The sequence below is a fragment of the Taudactylus pleione genome, unplaced genomic scaffold, assembly GCF_031769625.1.
Source record: "Taudactylus pleione unplaced genomic scaffold, aTauple2 ptg000209l, whole genome shotgun sequence".
Taxonomy (NCBI): Eukaryota; Metazoa; Chordata; class Amphibia; order Anura; family Myobatrachidae; genus Taudactylus; species Taudactylus pleione.
Window position 1 is genome coordinate 949,299 of NW_028284611.1, and position 26,975 is coordinate 976,273.

Below are 26,975 nucleotides of genomic sequence, written 5' to 3' on the forward strand. Positions count from 1 at the left end.
TAGCCTGTACCAACCAGAGACCCAGAGGTGGGGAGACCCTAAAAAATGGGTGTACCGGACCCCATGATATCTGTTTCTTGCCCTACATGTACCTTATATATAGTGACATTTATATGTTTTTTATGTGTATTTCTATTTCTTATATGCATGCTACAAAAAGGGTAGTAGTTAAGTGGAATAGCCTCCTATCAGAAGTGGTAAAATAGATAATAGAGCAATTTAAACATGCTTGGGATAGGCACAAGAATATACATATCAAGGAACTGAGGATCATATATACAGACAAGGTGGGCCAAATGGTTATTTTCTGCACTCAAATTATATGTTTCTATGTTTTTATGTAATTTATCTATGATATGCATACTTGTATTTGAAACGGGATCGCATGGCAGGGGTGAAAATCCCGATTGTCCAAGGTAAGTATTTCCTAACCCTATTCTACCCCCTAACCCTCCCTTAAGGGTGCCTAACCCTTACCTCCCCCCAAGTGCCTAACCCTAATCCCCCCTCTAAGTGTCTAAACCTAACCCCCCCTCCCCCACCGCCTAAAGCTAAGTCCCCCGGGGGGTGCCTAACCCTAACCTCCCCCCGAGGGTGCCTAACCCTAACCGCCCTTCCCCTAGCCTAACCCTAAGTCCCCCCACGGGAGCCCTAAACCTAACCCACCCCCCCACATGGCTTTCCATGCCCGGCGTCCAGCTTACCTTCGATCGGGATGCCAGGCGCCGGGCTCCCAGCGTAGGTAAAATGACAGGCGTCAAGATTTTGACGCCTGTAAATTAACCCTTCCCGACTGCATACCTTTGAAACAACTAGTAAAAGGTTTATTAGATCTTATTTCCATCTCACTGAGCCACCTTATTGGTGATTATTGTCTGGTTGTTGTGACGGGATTGACATTCCTTTTTTAGGTTGCTGTTAATATATATATATTTGGGCCAGGGGTGTTTCTATAGAAGAGGGGGTCCATGTGCAGTCTCCGTCATGGGCCGGCAGCACACTGAGCGCTGCGCCGCCATCGCCACACTTATGGACTCTGGGCCCTAGAGTGTGCCCAGAGTCTATAGCGCATGCGCAGGTCACCGGGAAAACGGCCACCGCAGCCATTTTCCCTGTACTGCGCATGCACAAAACTATGGGAAAAAGGCAGCAGCTGCCTTTTTTACAGCGCAGACACCGGCGCCGACGTGGAACTCTGTAGAGATAAGTGGGTGCAGGATATGCGGTGCGGACGCCGCTGGACCGCACACCCTGCACCCATTATAAATTCTCCCCTGATTTTGGCTTATTACTGGGCCTGAATCAGCAGAGAGCGTTAACGCTATTGCAGCTGCGATATCGCATGGGACGCAGCTGTGAAAATATGCTTATAGTCGTGAAGCTTACCTGGTCCTAGTGAAGCCCACTTATGCCTTCTCATCTGCGTCCGACATCACATACCTGCTTAAGCATTGGTAACATCGACGCAGATTGGACAACGATGCAACCATTGTGGCAGGTCTGACCTGTCTCAAATACTGCAGCTCTCCTTACAGCTCGCCTTAGAACTCTCCTTACAGCTCTCCTTTCAGCTTTCCTTGCAGCTCTCCTTGCAGCTCTCCTTGCAGCTCTCCTTGCAGCTCTCCTTACAGCTCTCCTTTCAGCTCTCCTTGCAGCTCTCCTTGCTGCTTGCAGCTCTCCTTGCAGCTCTCCTTACAGCTCTCCTTGCAGCTCTCCTTGCTGCTTGCAGCTCTCCTTGCAGCTCTCCTTACAGCTCTCCTTGAATGAAGAGAGATCTCATGCTGCAAAAGCAATTTCTAATCTATGCATACCCATGGTCAGACACGCCTACATTCACCGAGCCACCCCCCATTACCTCCCTCAAATGCTGACCACATGACTTTCACTTTGCAAATGATTCCTAGGTGCATACATAATCACATAGCAATCTCGATGCATGCAACATACACACATGTTCAATGGCAGATACCACACTGATTGGCGCCAGCAGATTTATTTTTTATATAGTGCGTATTTGCTTTGATCTCTGACTTTTATACATTATTGACTAAATGGATGGGTCATACCACATAAATCCCTTTTTTTATTGTTATATATATATATATATATATATATATATATATATATATATATATTTTTTTTTTTTTTTTTTTTTCCTTTATTGTACAATTAGGGCACCCTTATACCTTATTGTACAGTACATATGTTTAATTTGTAAACTATACTTGTAATTGTATTAATAATGCTAAACTTCTCTGGCAGTTATTGTATGGCTTTCACCACGGAGAACTCTCACAATCAGCCATGTGTGTGTTATTCCTCATTATACATGTGGTAATGGAACAAACATGGAAGTTCTGCAAAAGAACAATATATTATTAACTCTAGGTCTTTCATAAGTTACATCACAAATAGGAAACAATAGTGTCAAATATTGATATATTGGTCCCCTTCAGAAACCATTATTCATCAGAAATAAGCATCTATTTCAATATGATTTATTTTACTCTTTACTGTTACATACTTTATTATTACAGTTACATATTTGAAAATAAGAGTTATAATAGAGCAGTTCCCACTCAATAACTTAATTATGAATGAAGTCATTCTGTCTCCTCACCTGTGGTTGTGATGATCCCCATGGCCTGGTCGCAACCTATGGCTGGTTTAGGGATATCTGCTAGATGGGTAAACACCAGGCCTGGCACATAGCCCTGGATCCATGACTGATAGGAGGGCACAAGGGTGTACACACCAGGGCGATTTATATCAGCACATCCTACACCCCAGCTTACAAGGCCAACTTGGTACCAGGCACCATGTACTTTACACACCAGAGGTCCCCCAGAGTCTCCCTGTAAGAAATTAGTGTGCATATGTTCTAATAAAAGGACAACATTTTTTCTTTAATACAATATGTAGACCATACTCTGTCAGTACATCCCTCCAACCATCTCATTATTCCTATGTCAGCATCCATTATCTATACTGAGAACAATCCGCTCTCCTCTCTGTGACTTGCTGCTTCCTCCATTAAACCCAGCTAACATTCAATCCCTGAGTGAACCCCAGCCCTCACTGATCAATATTTATGTAATTAAAATTCTCCCAGAAATGCATTAGATGGTGCAGTGATTACCTGGCAGGAGTCCTTCTCCCCATCTTTGTAACCAGAACATATCATGTCATCCAGGATAATGGTGGTACTACTGCTGGTGGAGGAGCCTACATGGTACAGATAGTCACATCTGGCCCGATCTATGAGGGGAGTCATCACCTTCTGCAGGGTCCCAGGGTACGGCAGATCCACTGAGAATAAGCGATAAACACCAGGACTAAAGTTCACATTTTCATCCAGGAAATGCATGTATTATACATGTCACTAGACCATAGTTCTTATTTTTAAAGGGATAAATTAACTTTTTGCACATTACATATAAATGGTGATGTATTTGTATCGCGTCTAATATTTAGGCTTGTCCCAATACTGGGATAGTATATTCTAAATATTTATGATTCTGGAAAGAAGTCTATTCCCAGCTTCCATTCCTAAGTGGCCTCGAGACAGTAGAACATAGACACTATTGTGAATAGAACCCATGAGCCCATAGTGAGGCATCATTGAATCACAGGCTCCCCGATGCATAGTACAGACAGTATGATAAAAATACTGAAACACGTATTGGTCTGAAAAACACAACAAAAAAGCAGCTCAGGCAATAATGCAGATGGCATGCTGGTGATAGTGGCTCCAGAGCTCAGACCAATACACATGTACTTGAATTGAGAATTCTGTGGTTGTGCCTCCTCAGGTCCTCAGGTCATTCTCCCAATTCACTAATCTTGGCTGCAGCCATAGTCTCTTCTTTTCTTAAGAAATGGAGCAGTGAGACCCAGTGTATGGCGGCTAGGTTCACACCCTTATACTAATGTGGCCATACACACGGCTTTATGCTTTTCCATCTGCAGTCCTACTCCTATGATGTGTGCAAAATATCCTTCTAAAACAGGTTTCCCTTCTCTACAACTATGTCTCAAACTAGCAAGTCTAGCTACACTCACATGACACTCCCATGACACACCTATGTCATTCCCATGATGCTCCCATGTCAATCCCATGATGCAACCATTGATGGATCTTTTCCATGCATTAGTTGGGTGAGTATCGATCTTCCCCTGGTCTCACATACAGAGACTCGTGCTGTATTACTGGCATTACTGAACCACCTGTAATAACTATTTTTCATTCCTGTTGCTTCATAAACTCTTCTCCACAGTTTTTGTTGCAACTGCTACTATGAAGTTATGCTAAGGCTGCAGCCTATGGGTATTCTACAGAGATGCCCACCAGCTTTGGTTCTATGCCACCAATGTGCAAAAAAATCACCCCATTGGTTGGAAATCGGGAGCACCGTTGGATATTATATCAGCTCCATGTTTTCTCAGAATGTCTGACGGAACATGGCCGCCAGTGCAGTGGACGCAATCCCCGATACCGGCATACCCCCGCTGACATGTCCGCCGATGAAAGCCACACACCCCATACATCGCCCAGGAACACCTGTCAGTATTGCTTGGATCTAAAAACAATTCCATTTTGCGCCCATCATCGGTAACTATCGGGACACATGCACAGTGAGAGAGAGTTTCACCCTTATTAGTGTCCATAATTCTATCTGTGTACACGGAACTGTGTGTTTCTGACCTGATATTATTTCATCTCTGAGTTTTTAGCTATTATTGTATAAAAACGTTTCTCACCATCAGAGTTGATCATGCCCCAGCCGGTCACCCAGCACTCCATGCCACAGGGGAAGGTGATTGGGGCAGAGGGCAGGCAGATTGGCATAATGTACTTGGTGTAGGTGACACGTCTGTCCAGCTTTACCAGCGCAATGTCGCCTCTGCTCCCTGTTCCTGTATACAGGGGATTTGTAATAAATCTATCCACATAAGCAATGATTGTATGAGTATCCGTCACATCCAGCTGGTATTTCCCAAGGTAAACAGTATAATCATATATAGAGGAATAGCTGTGAAAAGCAGAGACAATATATTAATATCTTCTCTCCAGGAATGACAGACAGTTGGTAATTTTTCAGAAAAATGGAACAAGATGGAGGATTACAGCTGTGAAAACACCATGAACAGTAAAGTACTGTAAGAGCCATTTATTACACATTTATTAAATGGATCCCCAGGTCAACTAATAACCTATAGAGGGGCTGATTCTAAGTCGCATGCTATTACTGTCACTTTAGTATAATTTGCGTAGTAGCATATCTGACAGAACATGCTAATGATTGCAAAAGCCCTTTCCCTGAAATGTACAGGAACAGAGACCTCAACTTTTTGCATTCAGACACTGTAAAACCACATGGGGTGTCTGTAGATGCAACCATCAGTCTCACCATTGAAACTTGCACCCAGCCCCACATATGCTGCATACACACGGGAAAACTTGAACAACCATAGATATCGTTGATAGATTTCCCTCCAACTTTCTGTAGTGCAGGTCAAACGATTTTGGTTGTACACACTGGTAGATATCTGTGATAGACATTGGGTGTACACACTGAAAGATATCTATGATAGACATTGGGTGTACACACTGATAGATATATATGATAGACATTGGGTGTACACACTGATAGATATATATGATAGACATTGGGTGTACACACTGATAGATATCTATGATAGACATTGGTTGTACACATTGGTAGATATAAAAGATAGACATTGGGAGTACACATTGATAGATATCTATGATAGACACTGGGTGTACACACTGATAGATATCTGATAGAAATTGGCTGTACATACTGATAGATATGTATGATAGACATTGGGTGTACACACTGATAGGTATCTATGATAGACATTGGGTGTACACACTGATAGATATCTATGATAGACATTGGGTGTACACACTGATAGATATCTATGATACATTTTGGTTGTACACACTGATAGATATCTATGATAGACATTGGTTGTACACATTGATAGATATCTATGATAGACACTGGGTGTACACACTGATAGATATCTATGATAGACATTTGGTGTACACACTGATAGATATCTATGATAGACATTGGGTGTACACACTGATAAATATCTATGATAGACATTGGGTGTACACAGTGATAGATATCTATGATAGACATTGGGTGTACACTACACACTGATAGATATCTATGATAGACATTGAGTGTACACACTGATAGATATGTATGATAGATTTTGGTTGTACACACTGATAGATATCTATGATAGACTGAGTTTACACACTGATAGATATCTATTATAGATTTTGGTTGTACACACTGATAGATATCTATGATAGACATTGAGTGTACACACTGATAGATATCTATGATAGACATTGAGTGTACACACTGATAGATATCTATGATAGATTTTGGTTGTACACACTGATAGATATCTATGATAGACATTGAGTGTACACACTGATAGATATCTATGATAGATTTTGTTTGTACACACTGATAGATATCTATGATAGACATTGAGTGTACACACTGATAGATATCTATGATAGATTTTGGTTGTACACACTGATAGATATCTATGATAGACATCTATGAGATATTTCACTGAAGCTATCTTTTTAAAGGCAAATCTTTACAAAATCATCCAAGTTGGCCTGCATGCTTGAAATACCATAGATATTGTTATCGTTCATGAAGGAACACACATCGTTGGTCATTGTCAGAGTGGTCAAGTTGGTGACTGACAAAAAGTGAATGATATGAACGATAACAATATGAACGATAGTGTTCAAATCACTCATAAAAGTTGTACCGTGTGTACGCACCATTAGACAATGTTGAGTCCAACATTAACATAACGTGTGACTGAGAATCAGATGCAGTGACTTGTCGCAGATTTGCCATCACAATCTTTTCTGACTGGATAGTTCTCACTATATAAGTGTAAAGAACTCACTGTAGTACATAGAAAACCTCATATTTAATGTAAGCCCTGTGGTATAATACTGAGAATAAAGGGAAAGTGATGTATTAATAATTTGTATTTGAGGAACTGAAGAGATGGACAATAAAAGTTATAATTAAGCCAAACGGTCTTAAAACAAGAGATGTACGTGGACCCCCTTGTTTTGGTTTGGTTCTAATTCGTCATTATGTTTTGTTTTTTGGTAAAAACAGCTAAAATCATGACATTTGGGCCTGTTTCTTTTCCTACAGTATTATTAACATTAATTTGCAGTCAATTTTGGTGACCTCGCAGCTCACAATATTGTTTTCACCCATATTGGACAAAGGCTGCAGCTAGCTGACTGGCTAAACTAAGCAACAGAGCAGCGGCACAAACATACGGCAGTTTGAAAAAGAATAGAGCATATCTAGGAAACAGAGTGGCACTGCAGTGGCAGTCAGGATGGAAGTTTAATATAAGCTAGAGCAGAGGCCCAAGGCTAGCACAGACAAGTATAGGTGGAGTATTAGTGGAAGCCAGGTAAAGGATTCATTGATTAATTGACTAATTAAATTATTAAAATAGAACAAACTATTAAAATATAAATATCCAAATGAGATTGATTTGATTGATTAATTAAATGATTATTTCATTTATTGATTAATTGTTCGATTAATTGATTAGTGTTAATAATTAAAATATAAAAAAGCAAATCAGAGAAATGGAAAGCATTGTTACAAAACAAACATTCAAAATCCTAATGAGGTTAATTGTTTAAATATTTGATTAATATCTTGCTTAATTGACTATTGTTAATAATTTAACTATATGAAAAGCAAATCAAATACATTTAAAGCTTTGTTACAAAACAAGCATCCAAAATTTCAATGAGATTGATTCCTCGGGATTTAAGGCCTAGTTGAATTGAATAATTAATTATATGATTTGATGATACTAGTATGTATCTGCTAAGGACCAGCAGGAAACAGGGCCTACTAGAATCCCCTCTGGAATCCACCAATACAGAAGTCTCTGTACTTTGTTGCACTAAGCGGCAAAGGTCTTCCTCATAGAATTTGTAGTTCAATTTTATGAACATCAGTTTTTCCACATTTTGATAAAGAAATGTCCTACCATGACCGCTCACAAGGTTCCCGGCTGTGCTAAACACTCTTTCAGATTACACTCTGGATGATGGGCAGCTTTAATACACTAAAGCTAGTTTGTAAAAATAATCCTCCACTGTTCTATTTATTCTTACTATACATTAGATTGAGTCATGGTAGAGGTGTCAATAATTGTAGCCTAATATTTAAGCCTTACCAGATGTCTTAATGTTATTTTTTAATAATTTTAAATATAAATGATTGTGACTGATAATTTTAGTTGAATATAAATATATTTATTCAGATAACTGTTTAATTATTAAATAAATACATTATTACATCTGATTCGTTCAGTAAAGTTATATGCACTATAATAGTATGGATACACACCCATACATATGTTCCTGATCCTACTAATTACTACTGGATCTCTATTGGAAGAGACCTTCCAATAGAGGATCAACAGGTGAATTACCCTCTGATGAAACTGCCAGTAAGAGCAGTGGAGAAACGCGTAAGTGCTGCATACACACGCTGCAAGCTGTTCCCATTTTTTGCAAGACAGAGCGCTCAAGACAACTACCAGGGTCTGTTATGTGGCCACACCAAGTACGGAGCTAACAACAAAGGCACGTGAGTGACTAAGGTGGAGCTCCATCTGCTTTGGGCACATGGATTGAAACGTTCTCCCTACCGGCCGGCGGTAAGCACCATCAATGCATGTCACTAAGTGAGCCAGTTTTTTATTCCTTTCCTTACGGACCCTGTTGTTTCTATTTGAGACTTATTCCATACTGCGGTGACAGTGGGTTGATCCATCAGGACACTTTGTATCAAACCCTGCCATCATTTGCAATCGATACAAGTTTGGATACTTAATACAAAGGCCCTCATTCAGAGCCGTACGCTCTGAGCAGAGCGCACGCTCTGCATGAGGGCCGGGCTCCATTTTCATGGAGCGTCCTCCTGGACGCTCGTATAGCTGTGGGTCACCACCCACAGGCTATACGAGCGTGCATTTTGATGGCCGCAATGGTCGTGACCATCGCGACCATCGAAATTGCGAGCCGGAGCCTGCAGTTGAGGTTTTCAACCGCAAGCTCCAGAGTGATTTTGGCTCTATCAGAGCCAAAATCACTCCCACTGACATCACTAGTGATGTCAGTGGGCCGGCTTCTGACGGGAGGCGTTCCCGTGGGAACGCCCCCGTCAGGGAGGCACGCCCCCGGCACGCCCACCAAAGGGGGTGTGCTGTCAATCAACATTGACAGCACGCACTCTTTGATCGGACACAACGAGCGAAGGAAAGTCCTTCGCTCGTCGTGTCTGGCGCATGCGCACGACGGAGCTCCCTCCGTCGTGCGCATGCTCAGTGCAGACCATCGACCCACTTGCGAGCGGACAGCCGCTCGCGAGTGGGTCTGAATCAGGCCCAAAGTCCAGAAGTCTATTAATACCTGGAGATGTACATCAATCATCTATAACAACACTGGTGGTTAACCCTTGTTTATTTTTGATATCAGAGACAGCTCTATGCATATGATGAATCAGATGGTTCTGTAATTAAATTCATAGGAGACACCTTCTGCAGAGGTGGTATCCATATATTCATTTACAGAATTCATTTATTAGGAATCAGCTTGCTACTGTATATATCTGTGTGTTCTTTATATGTTCTTTTATTTATGTTTACCGTGTTTTATACAATATATAATAAATTGTTATTTTTATCAGCGCTCCTTGTCTGGATCAGTTAAATTGATAGGCATTTAAAGTGGCCAATAATCAGTTAGTATATTAACTACAGATCCAGGCTTTTTGACTTAGAGTAAGATGATGTAGCATGTGAGATTTTAAAAGAAGCCTAAGTGTTTGGCCCTGGCTTCTGCAATAGGCATTCTTGTGCATAAACCAGCAGTAGCAGTACCACCACTTGCAAAGAAAGACCATGGCCTGAGGCTTTCCTTGCCACTGTGTGTGGTGTATGAAATTTTGGCAATTTTAATTTTTAGCAGTAAATTTTCCCTTTATTGTTAGAGGTGATGTTTTCTTTAACATTGTGTAATATTGTTTAGATTTCAGGTATGATTTCAAAACCTTTCTTTCCTCTGGACCACCTTTAGTATATATTGAAGTACTATCATGACTGGCAGCAACCGCAGCACTACAACTGGGTTGATGCTCATGTTCTTCTATCAACTGAATTAGTACTTTAAGCTAGAGATGTGCGGTTTGGTTCTCCAGAAATCTGAATCCACCCGAATTTCGTGAGTCCGGGTAAATCTGAGTCGCGGTTCTAATTTCCTGAGGAGATTCGGGTAAATCCAGGTTGCAGTTCTAATCTTTTGCGGGTTCTGAATTCGGATGTTAAATACCAATTTGGGATTTTGGATTGTATAAAAAAATTACATGATTTCAGTTGTTTTTAAAACTTTTAATCTATATTTTTATTTAAAAAATCCGGATACAAAACACTTGAGAGTGGTTTGCAAAAACAAATCTGGATTCAAAACCTTGATGGAGATACAGAGCCAAAACCAAAACACGGAAGTTGGTGCACATCCCTACTTTAAACAACATAGTTGTAGTAAATTATGCCCATTTTGTGTCATAATTATTTGTTTCATTGTATATACTTTAACTGAATACTTAGTGTTTTGCAGTGCCAATAAAATTATTGATTGCCTGGGTACATACTGTAAGTTGGGCAGTGGACTTTTGAAGCTGATCTAAGGCAGGCTTATGAATTATGCAGGCTTCTTTTTTACTTACAATCTGAGCAGGGAACTGCATTGTTGTTTTCTTGACTGCCTTTAGTAGTTGATCTTGTTTGCGCTTTGCCTTTTCCTTACTGAGTTTCCTTTTTTAGTGTTTTCTTATTTACTATACTGTAGCCCTCTGTCCTTTGAACTATTTCCTCTCTCCTGTTTTCTTGGCTCGTCTCTCTCCATTTTTACTCCTTCCCCCTTCTTTTGCCCCTTTCTTTGGCTGCTTTGGAGCTCATTATGGGGTATATTTATCAAGGTTCATTTTTTACTTTTGTTTTGATGTTTGATTTAGCTCACTTCAAATTGAATCGAATCGAATGTATAAATCCCTCTTCAAATCCCACATTTACTAAAATTCGATTTTAGAAGCCTTTTCTAAATCTAATTCGATTTGGTTCATTTTTGAACAGTGATTTGCTGTTTGTTTTTGCATGTTCATGTACAAATCGAATAGCAAATCCCACTTCAAAACTAAATTCAAAGCCCCGACTGAATAGAACTGCTTCACGCTTTCATTTTCAGCATGAGCAGTTTGTTTTGACACAGATACATGAGATCAGTGAGATGCATTCATGTATCTTACTTTAAAAAGCTTAGAATTAGATAAAGTTAATAAAAAATGACATGGGGTCCCGCCCCTAAATACACAACAAGCCCCGGCTCAGATCCGGTCCTGGTTCTGGAAATACAGGGGAAAAAATGGGTAGTGTTCCCCTGTAATTCCCACAACCAGCACTGGACCCTTTCTTGTGGGGGAGTAATGTCACAGCCAGGGAAACCCTATCACTGGGTTCCCCAGCCAAAACATTACTCCTGACCGCTAGTCAGCCCAGGCCAGGGATCCTCGAGGAGTTGGGGACCACCCAATGAAGGGACCCCTCTCTCCAGGGAACCCCAGGCCTACTCTGATAGCCAGGGGCTATCCCTGCCACCCCTGGGTGCTGGGTGGCAACTTGATAGTGTAAGTGTATTGTAACATAAGATAAGTATAAACATTGTCTTTACAGTAGAACTGCAGGTCCCAGCAAGCATCCACCACATGCTGGTACTTGGAGAACCACAAGTGCCAGCATGCGGGGCATTAAGGGCCCACTGGTACCTGTAGTTCACCTGTAAAGATATGTTTAAATAAACACAATACTCACACACTGTGACAGTATACGTTTAATACATACATACACACTCACTCACACATACTCACCTACATTACCTGGACTGGTCCTCTTGTCCCCGTAGGCATTCATGATCTTGGTAAAATAAAAAAAAGGGAAATGCGACCCACGAACTAGGCAGCATGTCAATACCCAGATTGAGAGGCAGAGAGCTGGGAATTTCCAAGCCGGCACTCGGTTTGCATTGTGCGGCAGACAGCGCTCCACTAAAGATCTGCCATCTAAATCCAACGGCCGTACCGGCACAAGTCCCACTCTGGTCAGATTGTGATACAGAAAACGGGGGCCCCGTGAAGTCGCTACTTTGTAATCATCTCGCGGCAGACGCCGCTTTACATTTTCTCTGTTCGGATCGAGGTACAGAGAATGGGAGCCCTGTGAAGTCGCTTCTCATACTATATATACATCTTTTCTGATTATACACAGCCTGTGTGTGGATCCAGCAACCATTCCCATATATAGACATTCCTCCTAAGCTGGATGCAGCTGTGAGGATATAATTGATACCTGTGTCTGGGATTTATATTAGAGCTGTGGGGATTTGGACACGTATTGGTACTGTGTTACAGTCATTATTGCTACCTACTTGTATCGTATTTACATGTTTTTTATTGTGATGATTTTTTAGTTTGAATATTGATCATTAGAGTGTTGATATATGTCTTATTAATAAAATTGTTTTATTAAACAGTGGGTACACTGCACACTTTCTCATTTCACAGCGCTGTTTTTTAAATATTTGTTCCTTATGTTTTTGGTTTGCCACCATATAAACAGCTGTGTGTCGTGACTTATTAAATCAGAGGTTTTCTTTTTAGCGCCAAAAGCCACTATCTTGGATTTTGCATTTTTAAATAGAAAACCCTTGGAGGTAGAGATCTCTCTATAAATATCTTGCAATGGATTTAGAAGATGATTATCATCACTCCACAAGGCCTCAATATTGATTTCTGTACATACTCTGAAAGAGCCTATGTATTTGGTCTAACACATTGCCATTCCTTTAATTTTTATATTTTAAAATTTATTTGAAGCAAATTGTATTCAAATTGTAACCATTATTTGTTTTTACAGTATGTGTCAATATATTTCTAATCAACTCACACAATACTTACCAATAGACACACTTTCAAGAAAAATAATTCTTTTACAGCAATCCCACCATCTATAGCACACTATAATAAGACACTATATTAAGACACTATGGGGTAAATTTACTAAAGTGAGAGTTTTTAGAAGTGAGTTTTAAAAGAGATGTTGCCCATAGCAACCAATCAGATTGTACTTAACATTTAACTAGCACCTTCTAGAAGATAACACAGGTCTGCGATGAAAAAGCTCTTTTAACAAATTTATGATACTTATAGATTTTTGGCTTCTGAACAGGAAAATGACTCCCAATTTTGCATATCACACTATGTTTTTCTGCAAAACGTGTATTTATGAATAAGTAAGTTTTTTCATATTCTTTAAAGTAATAAATGTATTCTGCCTACATTTATTATAAAACATTGTTTTAAATGAATTCAGTCGGTAGTATAGAACGTTGCAATTCAGTTCTCATCATAAAACTCCCCCCCGCCCAGTGCCAGATTAATGTCCACATGGGCCAGAAGCTGAAATTTACAAAGGGCCTAAACCCCATACTGTCTAAAGGAACATTACACACACACAACAGCTACAGCTACAAGGTGAGCTGGCGAAGGTGGAACCAAATACAACAGATGCAACACAGTTTTGCCCTGTGCTGGCTCATTTTACCTCCTGCCTATCACCACATATACACACACAGTACACACTACACACACAGACTACACTACACTATAGTGATGACCAGGGTGAAATGTTCTACCAAGCCATTAAAGATGTAGAAAGAAGATACCAGGGTCGTTGGGACATCAGCATGATTGCTGACTACTGCTGGATGATACACAGAGATGACACAGAAAAAGCTTATAAGCGAAAAGCGACAAAGCAAAGTTTGAAGACAAAAAAAACGCAATATTAACGATTTTTTCAATAATTATGGTCTTGTTTCTATTATTGTTTGATTTTATTGTTATTTTATTATGTAATTAAGACAAAAACACAGTGATATCATCTGCACTTCTTCGTATTTCACAATAAATATGTCAAAAGCAATTAAACTTCTTGTTTTTTCTTAAAAATGCATGTAACCCTTTATAAATGTGATGTGGTAATTTTTTTAAATATACTATTTCTTGATGTACACAGGAGTATAATTAAGAATATAAAAGTATTATTAAAAAATCTTTCAATACCTTAAACTTTGCAGACTTGTGTAATAGCTATAATCTCATTGGTTGCTATGGGCAACATCACTTCTAAAAACTTACCACCATATGTCTTTCTCAAAATAAAAAATCAAGAGCATATACAAATAACAATTTAATCAATGTTACATTCAAAAAAATTCATAAAAGGCAGAAAACATATAAAGAAAGAAAAACCTAAAAAAAAGTAACAATACATATAAAAAAAATTATGACATTAAAAAACCCATTCAAAGGTCTTAAGCACCACATAAAATCCTAGGTGTAATGTTGTAAGGCTGCAAAACTGTTGATAATAAGTTGGTCATCCAGAAACAATTGCAACATATAGTCCCTGAGACAAAGTAGCACTTTGTTAGTAACCAGAATCTCTTAAAATAGCTTAGAGAAATCCTCCTTGCAATTAACAAAATTATATCCGGAAAATTAGCAGCAGAAATAGTTTTTGCTATTAATTGCATTATATTGGTAATCAAGAATCTTCTTAGAAGTCATAACAACCAAAGTTTGATTTTCTAGAGATTGGCGCTATTTAGATTATTTTTTTCTTTTTCTACATCACACTATATACTGTATTTATTACAATGGACTTAAAAGAATCAGAATGTAATGTATAATTTTATACATATATTGTTGTTAATAAGAATTGTATCTGCATGTGCCACTATAATTACAAGCACGGAAAACTAACCATTGGTTGCTTTGCAACTGTAAACAAACTTGGATATAAAGAAGGAGAACTAGCCAGCTCAGAACATGCCCTCATGTAGCCCTATAGGGTGAAATGCATAGACACACGCCTACCCAACACATCAGTCCACCAACCAGAAAACATTCAGAAGCCGAAAGCTGGAAATAATGCTTACACCAGAGCATCTGAAGCAGCAGCCCTTACCCTCTGAGCAGGACCCACAGGCTGGGGAAAGGTAAGAGGCAGATCGCAGACATCCCCAGGAGGCCAAACTGTTTCGGGCACAGTCCACGCTCCATGCACAGATCTGGAGGAGTTGTGTACAAAGCACAAATAGCAGCATTGTCACCCCATAGACTGGGACACACAGGCTGGGGAGAGGGAAGACCGCATATGAAACACGCTGGGTTCAACTGTTTAAACAATTGAGACTGACCTGGGTAAGTGCACTATTTTTAATCCAACTTCCATTTACCCAGTAACATTTCTATTTGTGTATAGGAGCCCAACAGCAATTTTTTGCAGTGGCACAGAACATTAGAAACACTGAAGTAATTGTATTATAGGCTGATATAGTAACATAGGGCCTGATTCAGGCTTGGCAATAGAGTGAGAATTAGCACTTAACTGTGTACCTGGACAAACCATGTTGCAATGCAAATGGTGTAAATACATACATGTTTTTGCATATGGGGTAAATACTGGCTGCTTTTGTATGTAGCCCACAAATACTGCACAGCTTTATTATTACTCTACAATTTAGATGTTAGTTTGGACACCTCCCTCTCAAATCTAAATCTCTCTGCACATTTTAAATCTGCGCCCATGTCATGCAACATGGTGTTACCAAGATGATCAGTTAAGTGCTATATCTCACTGTATTTCCAAAGCTGAATCAGGCTCTCAGTTCACAACAAACCAGCAACATCTGAAGATTGACTTTAAGGTATGGATTATATTGAATGGACAAACATTATAACTATTTTGCTGGCAATTTTTTTCATTTTATCTATATTTTATAGCTATTATCTTGTTTTATTTTATGTAAATTTTTTAGTTATTTCCAAGTTTGCACATGCAATTTTAATGATTGAATTAAACTTACATTTTAACTGATTCATAGGTGTAAATTTACTAAGAATCAAATTTGGTTGAGATTGCAATCTCAGGTGAGTTTAGGCATTTTTTTAATGCGCAAATTTACTAAAGACAAACTCGGGTGAGTTTGGGAGAGTTTTCTCTCTTTACACTTAAAAAATCGGGTGAGATTGCAAACACGATTGAACTCACCATCGGCCAAACTCAAAAGTACTTTCACTGAAAAAGATACAACTCGGGAATTTACTAAGAATCATAATTCCAATCTCGGGTGTAATTGTAGAAAACTCACAGCTAATTAGAAGTTTCAAATAGACCACCTCCTGAGATGTGAGTGTGGTAGTAACATACACAGATCAGCGTGATTTGTGTATGTTTCTGCATGTAAACTACCTAAATTGTTAATTTAAAAAAAAAATACATAGGGCCCCCCAAAAAAGCATAACCAGCCCGGAATACTCACCCAGTCCTGGTTCCTAAATATAAAAGGAAAAAAAATGTAGGAACCAGCACTGGGCTGCTAAGCCTGTCATGGTTTTAAAATAGAAGGGGAAAATTGCATAGGGGTCCCCCTATATTTAAAACCAGCACTGGGTTCGAATCTGGCCACAGTGTAATGCCACAGCCAGGGGACCCTTTCACAGGGTCTCCCCGGCCAAAGCATTATCACCCCAAGCATGTCAGCCCAAACTCAGGGATCTCATTGTAGGCATGGACCTCTCAATAAAGGAGTTCTTCCTCTCCCGAGCACCCCAGGCTTAATTTGAAGCCTGGGGGTCTTCCTCGCACCCCTGGAGCGGTGGGTGCAGGGGTAATAGTGGTAAAAATAGATATAAATTAATGTTTTTACCATGGAACTACAGGTGCTAGCATGCCTGCCTTTTGGCTGACACCTGACCCCCACTGTAAAAAAATTGTTAAAGAACTACAAGTCGCACACCATAGATTGTAAAATTTTATTACACACTTACCTACCACACTCACACAAACTTACCTATTGCCAAATGTCCTGTCCCCCTGTCCATGTAGACAAGGGGACATAAGGTGAATTATATAAGTGAATCAGAGATTCACTTATAAATTTACTTATATTTTTTACTTATGTTTTATTATCATATTAGGTGATAGTCAGGACCTACTAATTACTATAATTTTTGAATAATACTAAGTATTGTGATAGCTCCAGAGTGTCTCTGCACTTCTCTGCAACAACATCTAGCCTTTCAAATCAATCCTGCCTCCAGCTGAGCATGATAATGGTCACTGAACAATCAATAGGCAGGTAAACAATGACAAAGGCGTCCCCACTGTTGCTTGCGAAGAGACCCTTGTGGTAGGTTCTCATGGCCACAAGCCCCAGAGAGCTTTTGGCTCAAATTGAGCAGGAAGCTCTCCCACTGACATCACTGGTGATGTCTGTGGGGCCGCCCCCAAACGGTAGGCGTTCTCATGGCAATGCCTCCGTTTGGGCAGCCACCCCCCGGCCCGCCCACCAAAAGGGGTGAGCTGTCACTCAAGATCAACAGCTCGCCCCCTTTGGTGCGAGACCCAGAGTGACAGAGTGCCCGTCACAAGCGGGTCTCACGCATGCGCATGACGGAGCCGGCTCCGTCATGCGCATGTGCTGTGGGCCACCATCAACACGGTTTCGAGTGCTCAGCGCTTGCGACCAGGTCTGAATCAGGCCCAGAGTGTGTAACTAGGCTGCACTTCCTTGAAAAAGCTCAGGTGAAACGTACGTCGGACATACCAGTTACGCTGCACATGAAGAGTTTGTTTTAGCGCTTACAGCACCTCACCTTTTCCACGACAGAGAGATTGTCTATTGATATCCAGGTACCTTACTGTATATTTCCTCTCTGTCTAGATGCCCTCTAATTGTGTGGGGGGACATTTGTCTTTCCTACCAGTTAACAGCAGAAGCACCATAAGTCCTGCAATAAGGGCTGTCACTCTCATTAACCCTCCAATGCCCACCTGGGTATGAAAGTTAACAGCAGATGCACATTAGCACACAGGGAGGACACTTCCCTCACACAACTTTTGTTACTGCACTATTTATTATGCTTAAACTTACACATTAATAAGTTGTTGTTCGGCAGTGGATTCATAGACTAATCATTTCAGCTGATTCATATAATTCTGATTATAACAATATTTTACCTAGGTTTTAAACTTGCATATTGCTGAAATCCAAATTGTTACTTTCACATGCTATATATCTCTCTGAATAATATTACTGTTCTTGCTTATTGACTTTTTTAGATATATATGAAGTACTGATACGATATAGTAATCGTATTCTCTCATAGGTATCATGAGGAATCAATTAACATGGAATGAAGAAGCCCAATCTGCAGAATAACTGGTGCAGGTTGATGAGTAATTGTTCCATCAGAGATACGATTAACTTCAAAAGCAGTCAGAGAGTTGGGATTAAATAAAGGTTTGTCTGGTACTGTAGTTTCAACTCTAGGAGCATGGTGAGAGAAAGGAAATTGCCTGCAGCTCCTGAATCAATAACCACAGATAAGGTTTTAGAACCATGGGCCTGATTCAGACCTGCTCGCTAGGATGCAGGTAAGTATGCAAATCCCATGATTTCTAGGAAGACATTAGCACACCCACCGTGTCTTGCCATGTGATCGTATGATTTTAGATGCCCACCAGCCTGACACAAGATGCCCACTTTCCCTTAGTAATAAACATGATGTCCAGGAAGTGTATGGAACAATCGGTAACATTGAGTAACATCGGACCCATACTCAGCACTTGTAGCTGGCCATACCCTACCGCAAGTACTGCGAATGCAGCAGTGTGTAATACAGCCATGTGATGTGTATGCTGATGCTGCGTCTTAATTATGCATTCACCTGAAATGGCGTTCAAATGCAAAGACAAGCCTGTGTTCGCACCACCATACCCCCATTTCCATCGACCACTCCCTGTCATCACCCACAAACGGCTCATCCTGTCACTCACTCTAGCAAGGTATCTGTGTACACGGTGCCAGAACTTTGTGATCGCATGGACTGGTTCGGACACGCGGACCGCGACTTACACACATGCGTAGATTGCAAACGTCGGCGGCCTATGTGCGAACGCATCCTAGCAAGCTGGTCTGAATCAGGCCCCATGTGCGAACTCTAGGGTAGCAGGCAACACACTATCAGAACTTGGAGTAGGTTTCTTTAACAACCCTAACCGGACTTCCCCACAAAAGGTTAGGTTCAGGCATTGCCTGGATGGATTGGGCATTAACCAAAGAAATACCCAGATGCTCCTCAGTTAAGGCATCATTTTTCTTGCTTCCTTCTTGTACATTCTTCTGGGGTTTAGCAATAACTATTTATTTGCATTGGTTCATCTCCCAATGAATACTTTGGGTGAATTTACAGAATTGTTCTGGCTTGTTCACCTTTGAATCTTTCATTAGCTCATTCATGAATGTGAAGGTCAATTTTGGTGCATAAAGAAATTAGATCATCTAATGTAGCTGGTAAATGTCAATTAGCCAGTTCATCTTTAATTTTATCTAAGAGTTTATTCCAGTAAGCTACAAGCAAAGCCTCATCATTCAATCAAATGATCAAATCAATTCTAAAGCTAGAATTTTGAATTGCACTACATATTGTCCTACGGTGCGTGAGCCTTGTAGAACATGGAGGATATCTGCTTGAAGCTGAAATTGGTCTGCCTAGCTAATCAAAAAGTCTTTGGAAGGTGGAAATTAAATCTGTGTAATTGTACAATAAAGGACCAGCCTGCTCTCATAGTGGAGAGACCAAGGCCAAAGCTAAAGCAGGCAATAAGGAAACAATATAAGCAATCCTGGACCTTATAGTTGGGAGGTTATGAGGTAGAAGCCCTAAGTGGATTTCACACAGGTTTACAAAACCATGGCAAAGTTTTGAGTTGCCATCAAGTTTGCTTGGAGTTGGTAGCTAAAGCCGAGGAACAGGAACAGTAGAAGAAGTAAGTGAAGTTGAAACTAATGGAGCAGAACTTGGAGCTGGTGTTGCAGGAGGCAAGGTTAACTGAATGTTGTCCAAATGTGGCCAGAGCAAACCTTCACATCAGAAGACACCTGTGTACTTAGGGATATGGTTCAGTAGAGGATGTTGTGTGCTGTAAACTGGTTTGGTGTATGTAACTCTTATGCATGAGTTATGGTAGAGATTAAATTACAGGAAGCAGGAAATAAATAGGCAATGAATATGCTATTTTGATAAGAACAGGCGTCAGAATGGAACTGACTAAGGTCACTGGATTGGCTGGATAGGATCAAGATTCAGGCTGGAACTGACTATTGCCTCTGAACCATACTGGGACCAGTTGGATTGGAACAGGAGTCAGGCTAGAATTCACTATTGCATCTGGATCAGACTGGGAATGGCTGTATTGAAACAGGACTCAGATCGGAACTGACTGTTGCTTTTAGACTGGACTCGGACTGGCTGGATTAGAACAGAAGTTAGGCTGGAATTGACTATTGTCTCTGGACTGGACTGGGACCAACTGGATTTGAACAGGGGCCACTGAATGTAGAATATTAGGAATAGCTGCAGTCTGAAGGATAGAAGAGCAATAGTTAGGACTTTACAGTAACAGACTTTAATCAGTAGTTCTCAGGTGCAGCGGAACAGAGCTTCTGGGAACAAACTTATATATTGTAGGGGGTGAGTCAGCACCAGTGTAAGAAATATATTGATATGATAATAATTATTGAACCAACGTGGAGCTCTATCTAGAGGTTTAATTGAAAGATGACACTTTGTTGGTGGTGCTATCAAAGAATTTGTAGTACACAAATGAATATAGTTTGCATAGAGGCAAAACAGACAAAAAGACTGAGTTTTGGGGCACTCTTTTGAAATTGAAATGAAGAAATGTTTTAATTATTATTACAAGGTAAATGTGGATAATAAGCAATTAGCTATGAAAATATAAAACTTTTAGGGCTTTATTTACTACAATCCGCATATTGAATGCAGATTGTAGTGTGATATTAATGACTGAATTCGCATTGCGAATTCAGGCAATATCACAGGGATTTATTACAAATCCCCTGCAGGGACAGAGCTTGCGATAAAGCTCTGTCCCTGTGAATCCAATCCGCACACTAGTCACGGTATTTTCGCAAAAATACTGTGACAAAGTGCCTGTGTATGCGCCGACTGTCCGCCGCTGCTACTCCCCCTGGTGCTAAGCCCCACCCCCGGTGCTAAGCCCCACCCCCCATAAACGCGGACCCCCCGCGACCCCCCCTCCTCCCTTAATAGCACTTACCTACATGATCCGGGCCTCCGGTGATGTCCTCCATGCCTCCGGTCAGGTGATATCCCATACTGCACTGGGACCCGATTACCTGATGATCGGGCCGTAGTGCAGCATGGGAGACCAGCTGACTGGAGGGAGGACATCACCCGGAGCCCCGACCACCGGTCCCTGGAGTCAGGTAAGTTAATTTTTTTTTTACTATTTTTTTATTTATTTTTAAGTGTATCAGCTTGCGGTCTGTTTAGACCACACAGCTGATTACTGGGACAGACTTCTGCTCTGCTCTCCCCGTTAGAGCAGAGTAGGAGTCCGGGAACCGGGGAGACCCTGGATTACGCCACCTCCAGGTTGCGTTATTATCACAGGGCCTCCCTAGGTATTTGTTTCACAATTTAATTTTAGTAACTTCCAGACAGATCACATTTCCCATTACAGTTATGGGAAATGCGATCTGATTACTAAAAATAAGTGATATTTAGGGGTTGGAGTAGAATTTTATGAATTCTACTCCAATTGCCCTGTAATAACTATAGGTGATACTAAAATAATGTGAAAACGGTATGAAAATACCCTTTTTCACTTTATTTTAGTCAAAATAATGTTAATAAATAGAGCCCTTTATAAGTAACCCTTTTTAATAAAAAGTATCTAACACTAATAATGCTCTTTGAGTCAAAGAAATACTTCAAGATTAAATATGCCCAATTACACAATGATAATAAAAACAAATAAGAATGCAAAAATTTCTTAGTAATCCCTTGCTGTAAACATATCAGGACTAGTGTCTACTGGGACACAACTGAACACACCTCTATGTGTCTTGACAATGCAATATCACAAATACATATTTTTCATTTTTGTATACACCCTAGTAATGATTACAATCTTGGTAAGGAAATCAGCAAATATAATCACTTGATACTTTCCAGGTATCCCAATGAGAATGCTTTATGTATTAATAATTGTGGATCTGCCATGCTATTAGTGCATAGCAACAAGTCATAAAATTATGCAGAAACTGCAAATTCTAAATAATTTTATAAAATAAAGCTTAATAAATAGTAGCCTATACATTATAATGTTGTGGTGTGTGTTTATTTAAATTATGCATTTTTTATAGTGGAACTTTTATGTTTTACTCTTCTACTTTTCGCCAAACTAGAGAAAGTTTTGATTTTTCTTACTGGCTATCCAAAACATGTAAGAGCCAGATAGCCAAAAAGATGCAGTTTTTCAGATCCGAACATAACCAAGTAGAACCAAACTACCCATCTCTAGTTTTTTTCACTGAAATTTCCATGTTAAAAATGTTTATAAATATTTATAATAATAATATTGATCCTATCAGTTGTGACCAACACTTCCAGATCTAATTCCTTGTCTTCTTTTCCCCTGTTTCAAACGATTTCTGCACACTTGTCATCTCCAATAATCTCTCCACCATCTGCCTTAACCCTCCTCTCCCAAAGCCTTGTCACACATCACCCACCTCCATAATGTCATTTACCTTTCTCTCTTGGTACCTTCCCCTCATTCTTTATCAAACATGCCCATGTCTCTTCCATCTTCAGGAAACTGTCCTTCATCCCGACCTCAATTTGTAACTATTTATGCTTCCAGGCTGCTTGAGTGGATTTTCTTCAACTGTCTCTCCTAAAACCACTTCAATCCCACCTTCAGTATCTCCATTGTACTGAAACTGCCCGCACCAAGGTTATCAATGATCTTCTCTCTGCTAAATACAATACTAATCATCCTTGTCTTCACAATGTCAACTCATCCTCCTCCAAACTCTTTGCTCCATTTGTCACTGTGACACAACAATCTCATGGTTCACCTCCTACTTGTCCAACTGCTCCTTCTCTGTCTAGAACTGTGTCTATATCCACTCTTCTTCCCCTTAGCATCCACATACTCTGAGGTTCTGTCCTTGGTTTCCTCCTTTTCTACCCTACACATTGTTTTCTTTTGATGAGTTAATCAGATTTTTTGGCTGTTTATATCAGATAATGCAGATTATATCCAAATGTAACTCTCTACCCTTGACCTGTTCCTATTGGTCTTTTTCTTTGTTTTTGCCATCTCCTCCTGGATGACCAAGAACTTCTTTAAATTGAATATCTCATTTCCACACACACTCCCTCCCACCCACTTCTCTCTGCCAAAGATTAATACCTCTCTTCCTCCATGATTAACTCTTAACACTCCTGCCTTAAGGATTTACTCACTCATCTAATCGGACTTTCACCCAGCCTTCAAATGTGTCCATACAACTCATCTCTCCATTCTAGCCTACCAGCCCTCTAGATAATGCTCCAGCCTCTACACTTCCCAACTCTATACATTAATTTTGTGCTAAGTCATTTTTGATCACACCAAAAATAGCAGCTATTTTATTTTATAACATGTTTATGGTGACACAGACACAAGTGTGAAAAATTGTCAGGTCAGGAAGTGCCTGATTTCAAGTTTGAGAGGTCAACGATGAGCTATGTAGCAATTTTTATATTGATAAATAAAGGACACAGTGGAACAAGAGAGACTCACCTGAGAGAGCAGTGAGCAGCACTTAGCACCCACTGGTTGGAGATCAAGGACCCCCCACAAATATGTGATCCATGATAACGCAGACTGATCTGCCAAGGCCACTCCCCATCTGCAGCATTTGTGCCTCCGACTATCCGGCTGGAGACCACTGGGGAGCCGCATACTTGGAGAGATGAGCTGGTGGTGGTAGAATAAGGAAAGGAAGTGATGGCTGTAAAATAAGAAAATAGAAATTAGATTATTCTGTGAGGTTTGTCAGGACAGAGCAAGATCAGTACAAAGAGCACAATGGAGTATGTAGCTGCCACATGTCTCTGTGATCCAGGATCTGTCCTGGTTTATTTATTTCTCAGATGTCCCTCATTGGCAATGATAGCCTTATTTCAGGTGTGACTCATTTTCCTTGAACATATACATGGCACTAATGCATGAGATGCGACTACAGAAAGGAGTGCTTTACCTGACCACGTTGCACGACTGAGGTTTGAATTTAGTTGGAACAGGCCGTGGGAGGCTGAAGAGGAGACTTTGGTGGCGTGGATGCAATCTGGGTAGCTGGAGCCAGGATTTCCTCATGTATGGTGTGAGGAGCTAGATGAACTGTAGGAGGATGATGAGCCCGATGACAAGGACAATAAAGTAAATGTCTTTATTGAACACAGGATGGAATGGGAACTGGATATACTGTATGATACTGAAGAAATGGGCAGAATAAGATTGGGACTGATGTTGCTGGATTGAGGGCCTGATTCAGAGCCGGACGCTATTTGCGCTCGCTCGTTCGTAAAAAGGGGCCGGATATTTAAATTGAGCGCTCGCTCTTTGCGGTCTGTTGATGCCTCTATGTCTGAGCGAGTGAAAGAAACATGCGCTCGCTATTTTGTAAAGATGCCCCCTGGTCGTTCGCTTCATACATCATCTCCGCTATTTATTAGATTAATCGAGTACATCGAAAGGCTTCTGAACTGCTCGCAGTGCTTGTGGTTAGACTTTCCTACCACAATCATGTGAACAGTTCAGGCTAAGAGACAACCAAGTGACGTGGTCGTTGACGCTGCTTTGTTAATTATGCACACCCTTAAAACGCCCGTTTTGACCGTTAGGCACGCCTGCGTTCGGATCTCCACTTTTTCAAGCACCTTCCCCTGTTACCACCCACAAACACCTCATTCTGTCACTCAAATTAGCAGGCACGATTTCCGACCGCAATGACTGGTTGGCGCATGCGCATTACGACCCATACGCATGCGCAGATGTGCGAACATCGCTCGGAGCGAACGAGTGGCCGCTTATGAGCAGCTCTGAATCAGGCCCTGAGAGCTGTATCTGTTTGGGACCGATATTGTGAATTGAAGAACTTGATAGATTTGAGACCAATGTTGATGAATTGAAGAACTTGATCGGTTTGAGACCGATATTGATGAATTGAGTACTGAGTCGGTTTTAGACCGATGATGTTGAATTTCAGTACTAGAACAGTTTGAGACTGATGATGATGATGAGTTGCAGTACTGGATTGGTTTGAGACTGATGTTGATGAATTGAGTACAGGATTGGATTGAGACCGATGATGAATATATCAGATGGAACCGATGATTGGCATATTGGCTAGGACTGATGGTTGAAGATATCATCTGGAACCGATGGTGGTAGAAATTAGCAAGTCTCTGTGGTAAATCCAGACTAGGGTGTTAGATGGATTTGAGACTTGTAACCAGACTTGGAACTGGAATAACACAGACTGGAACTGTTCAGATACAAAGTACCTGGGAACTCAGGGCCTGATTCAGACCCGCTCGCTAGGTAGTGTTCGCCCGCAGCCAGCTGATTTTCGCATTGTGCACACGCATTGCAGTGCGCGTGCGCGAAACACTGCAAGAGATTGGGAAGCATCCGCTCGCTGTGCATAGACAGCCCAGCAGAGTGACAGGAGAAGCCATTAGTGGGTGGTGACAGGGACTGGCCACTATAAACTAGATCTCAATGCCATTACAGTGGCGTGCATAAATTATAGGCAGCATCATAGTAAACATCACTTGGTTGGATTTTACACTGAAGTCCTCGCAGTACTTATGGTAGGGTATGATTAGGCACAAGCGATTATATCACATCCGTTGGTTGCATACACTTCCTGGAGATGATGTGCGCAAGTGGACATCTTTTGACTGGCTGGTGAGTGTCTGCATACACAAAGCAATCGCACACCAAGATATAGTGGGCATTGGCTGCCCTGCTGAATTTGCATACGCATTGGGTGAGCGAACGCATCTAGCGAGTGGGTCTGAATAAGGTCCTCAGCACTAAGCTGTATCATCAGCAGAAGCAAAGTTGTACTGGCAAAAGAGGTCAGTCTGGAAATGGAATTTATAGGGGAGGATCCCCAGGGATTGGATGCTGTGATCAGCTGGTATGGGAGCAGTGCTCTGAGTGGAGAAAGAGCATCAGGTGACAGAGTTCAACATGGCTGCGCCCATATTTTTGTTTAGGAGAGAACTCTGTCATGCAGGTTGTGTGACATCATGCTGGGAAGAAACGCTGTGAGCATGGGACTGTGGAGAGCCATCTCCATGTTTAGTGATAGGACACTGAGCAGACAAGGCAGGAGCAGCACAGACAGACCTCCGCACCAGCCAGGAGCGATATGCAGTGTGAGTGGGCCTCTGTGCTATCCGGGAGTGATGCACAACACTAGTGGACCTCAGCACTAGCCTGGATAGCCACTGGAGAGGTAAGAAAGTGGAGTTTAAGGGCTGGAGCGTGACACTTATGAATTAGTGCTGTTTCTCTTGATCCCACTTGTGTAATGGAGGAAATCTATTCAGCACAGGTGCAGAATGGATCTCCTCCTCGGGTCCCCTAGGAGTTATGTGGTAGTCTGTGACCACCGACTTCACTCCCAAAGTCATGCCCCAGAGTACTGTACAAGCAGCACTCCATGGCACATGCGTTTAAAGTAAAAGTGCGAGGAGGGGAACATAGTTCCCCTCTGTGCAGAGATCAACTTCAACAGTGGGGACTGATGATCAGTATCCATCACCATGCTCCTCTGCGCT

The 26,975-nt window shown here is 41.0% G+C and overlaps 1 protein-coding gene across 2 annotated transcripts in view; it reads right to left on the reverse strand.

The window, feature by feature from the left end:
* The window catches only part of LOC148517801 (brain-specific serine protease 4-like), a 155,577-nt gene that overhangs the window by 101,957 nt on the left and 26,645 nt on the right, over nt 1-26,975 (reverse strand). For both annotated transcript variants that reach the window (XM_088478154.1, XM_088478153.1), the window contains exons 2-5: nt 23,923-24,133; nt 4,762-5,033; nt 3,140-3,309; nt 2,621-2,855 (exon numbers count right to left, since the gene is read on the reverse strand). In XM_088478154.1, coding sequence (XP_088334280.1) covers nt 2,621-2,855; nt 3,140-3,309; nt 4,762-5,033; nt 23,923-24,133 — 888 coding nt within the window. The remainder of the gene's footprint in view (nt 1-2,620; nt 2,856-3,139; nt 3,310-4,761; nt 5,034-23,922; nt 24,134-26,975) is intronic.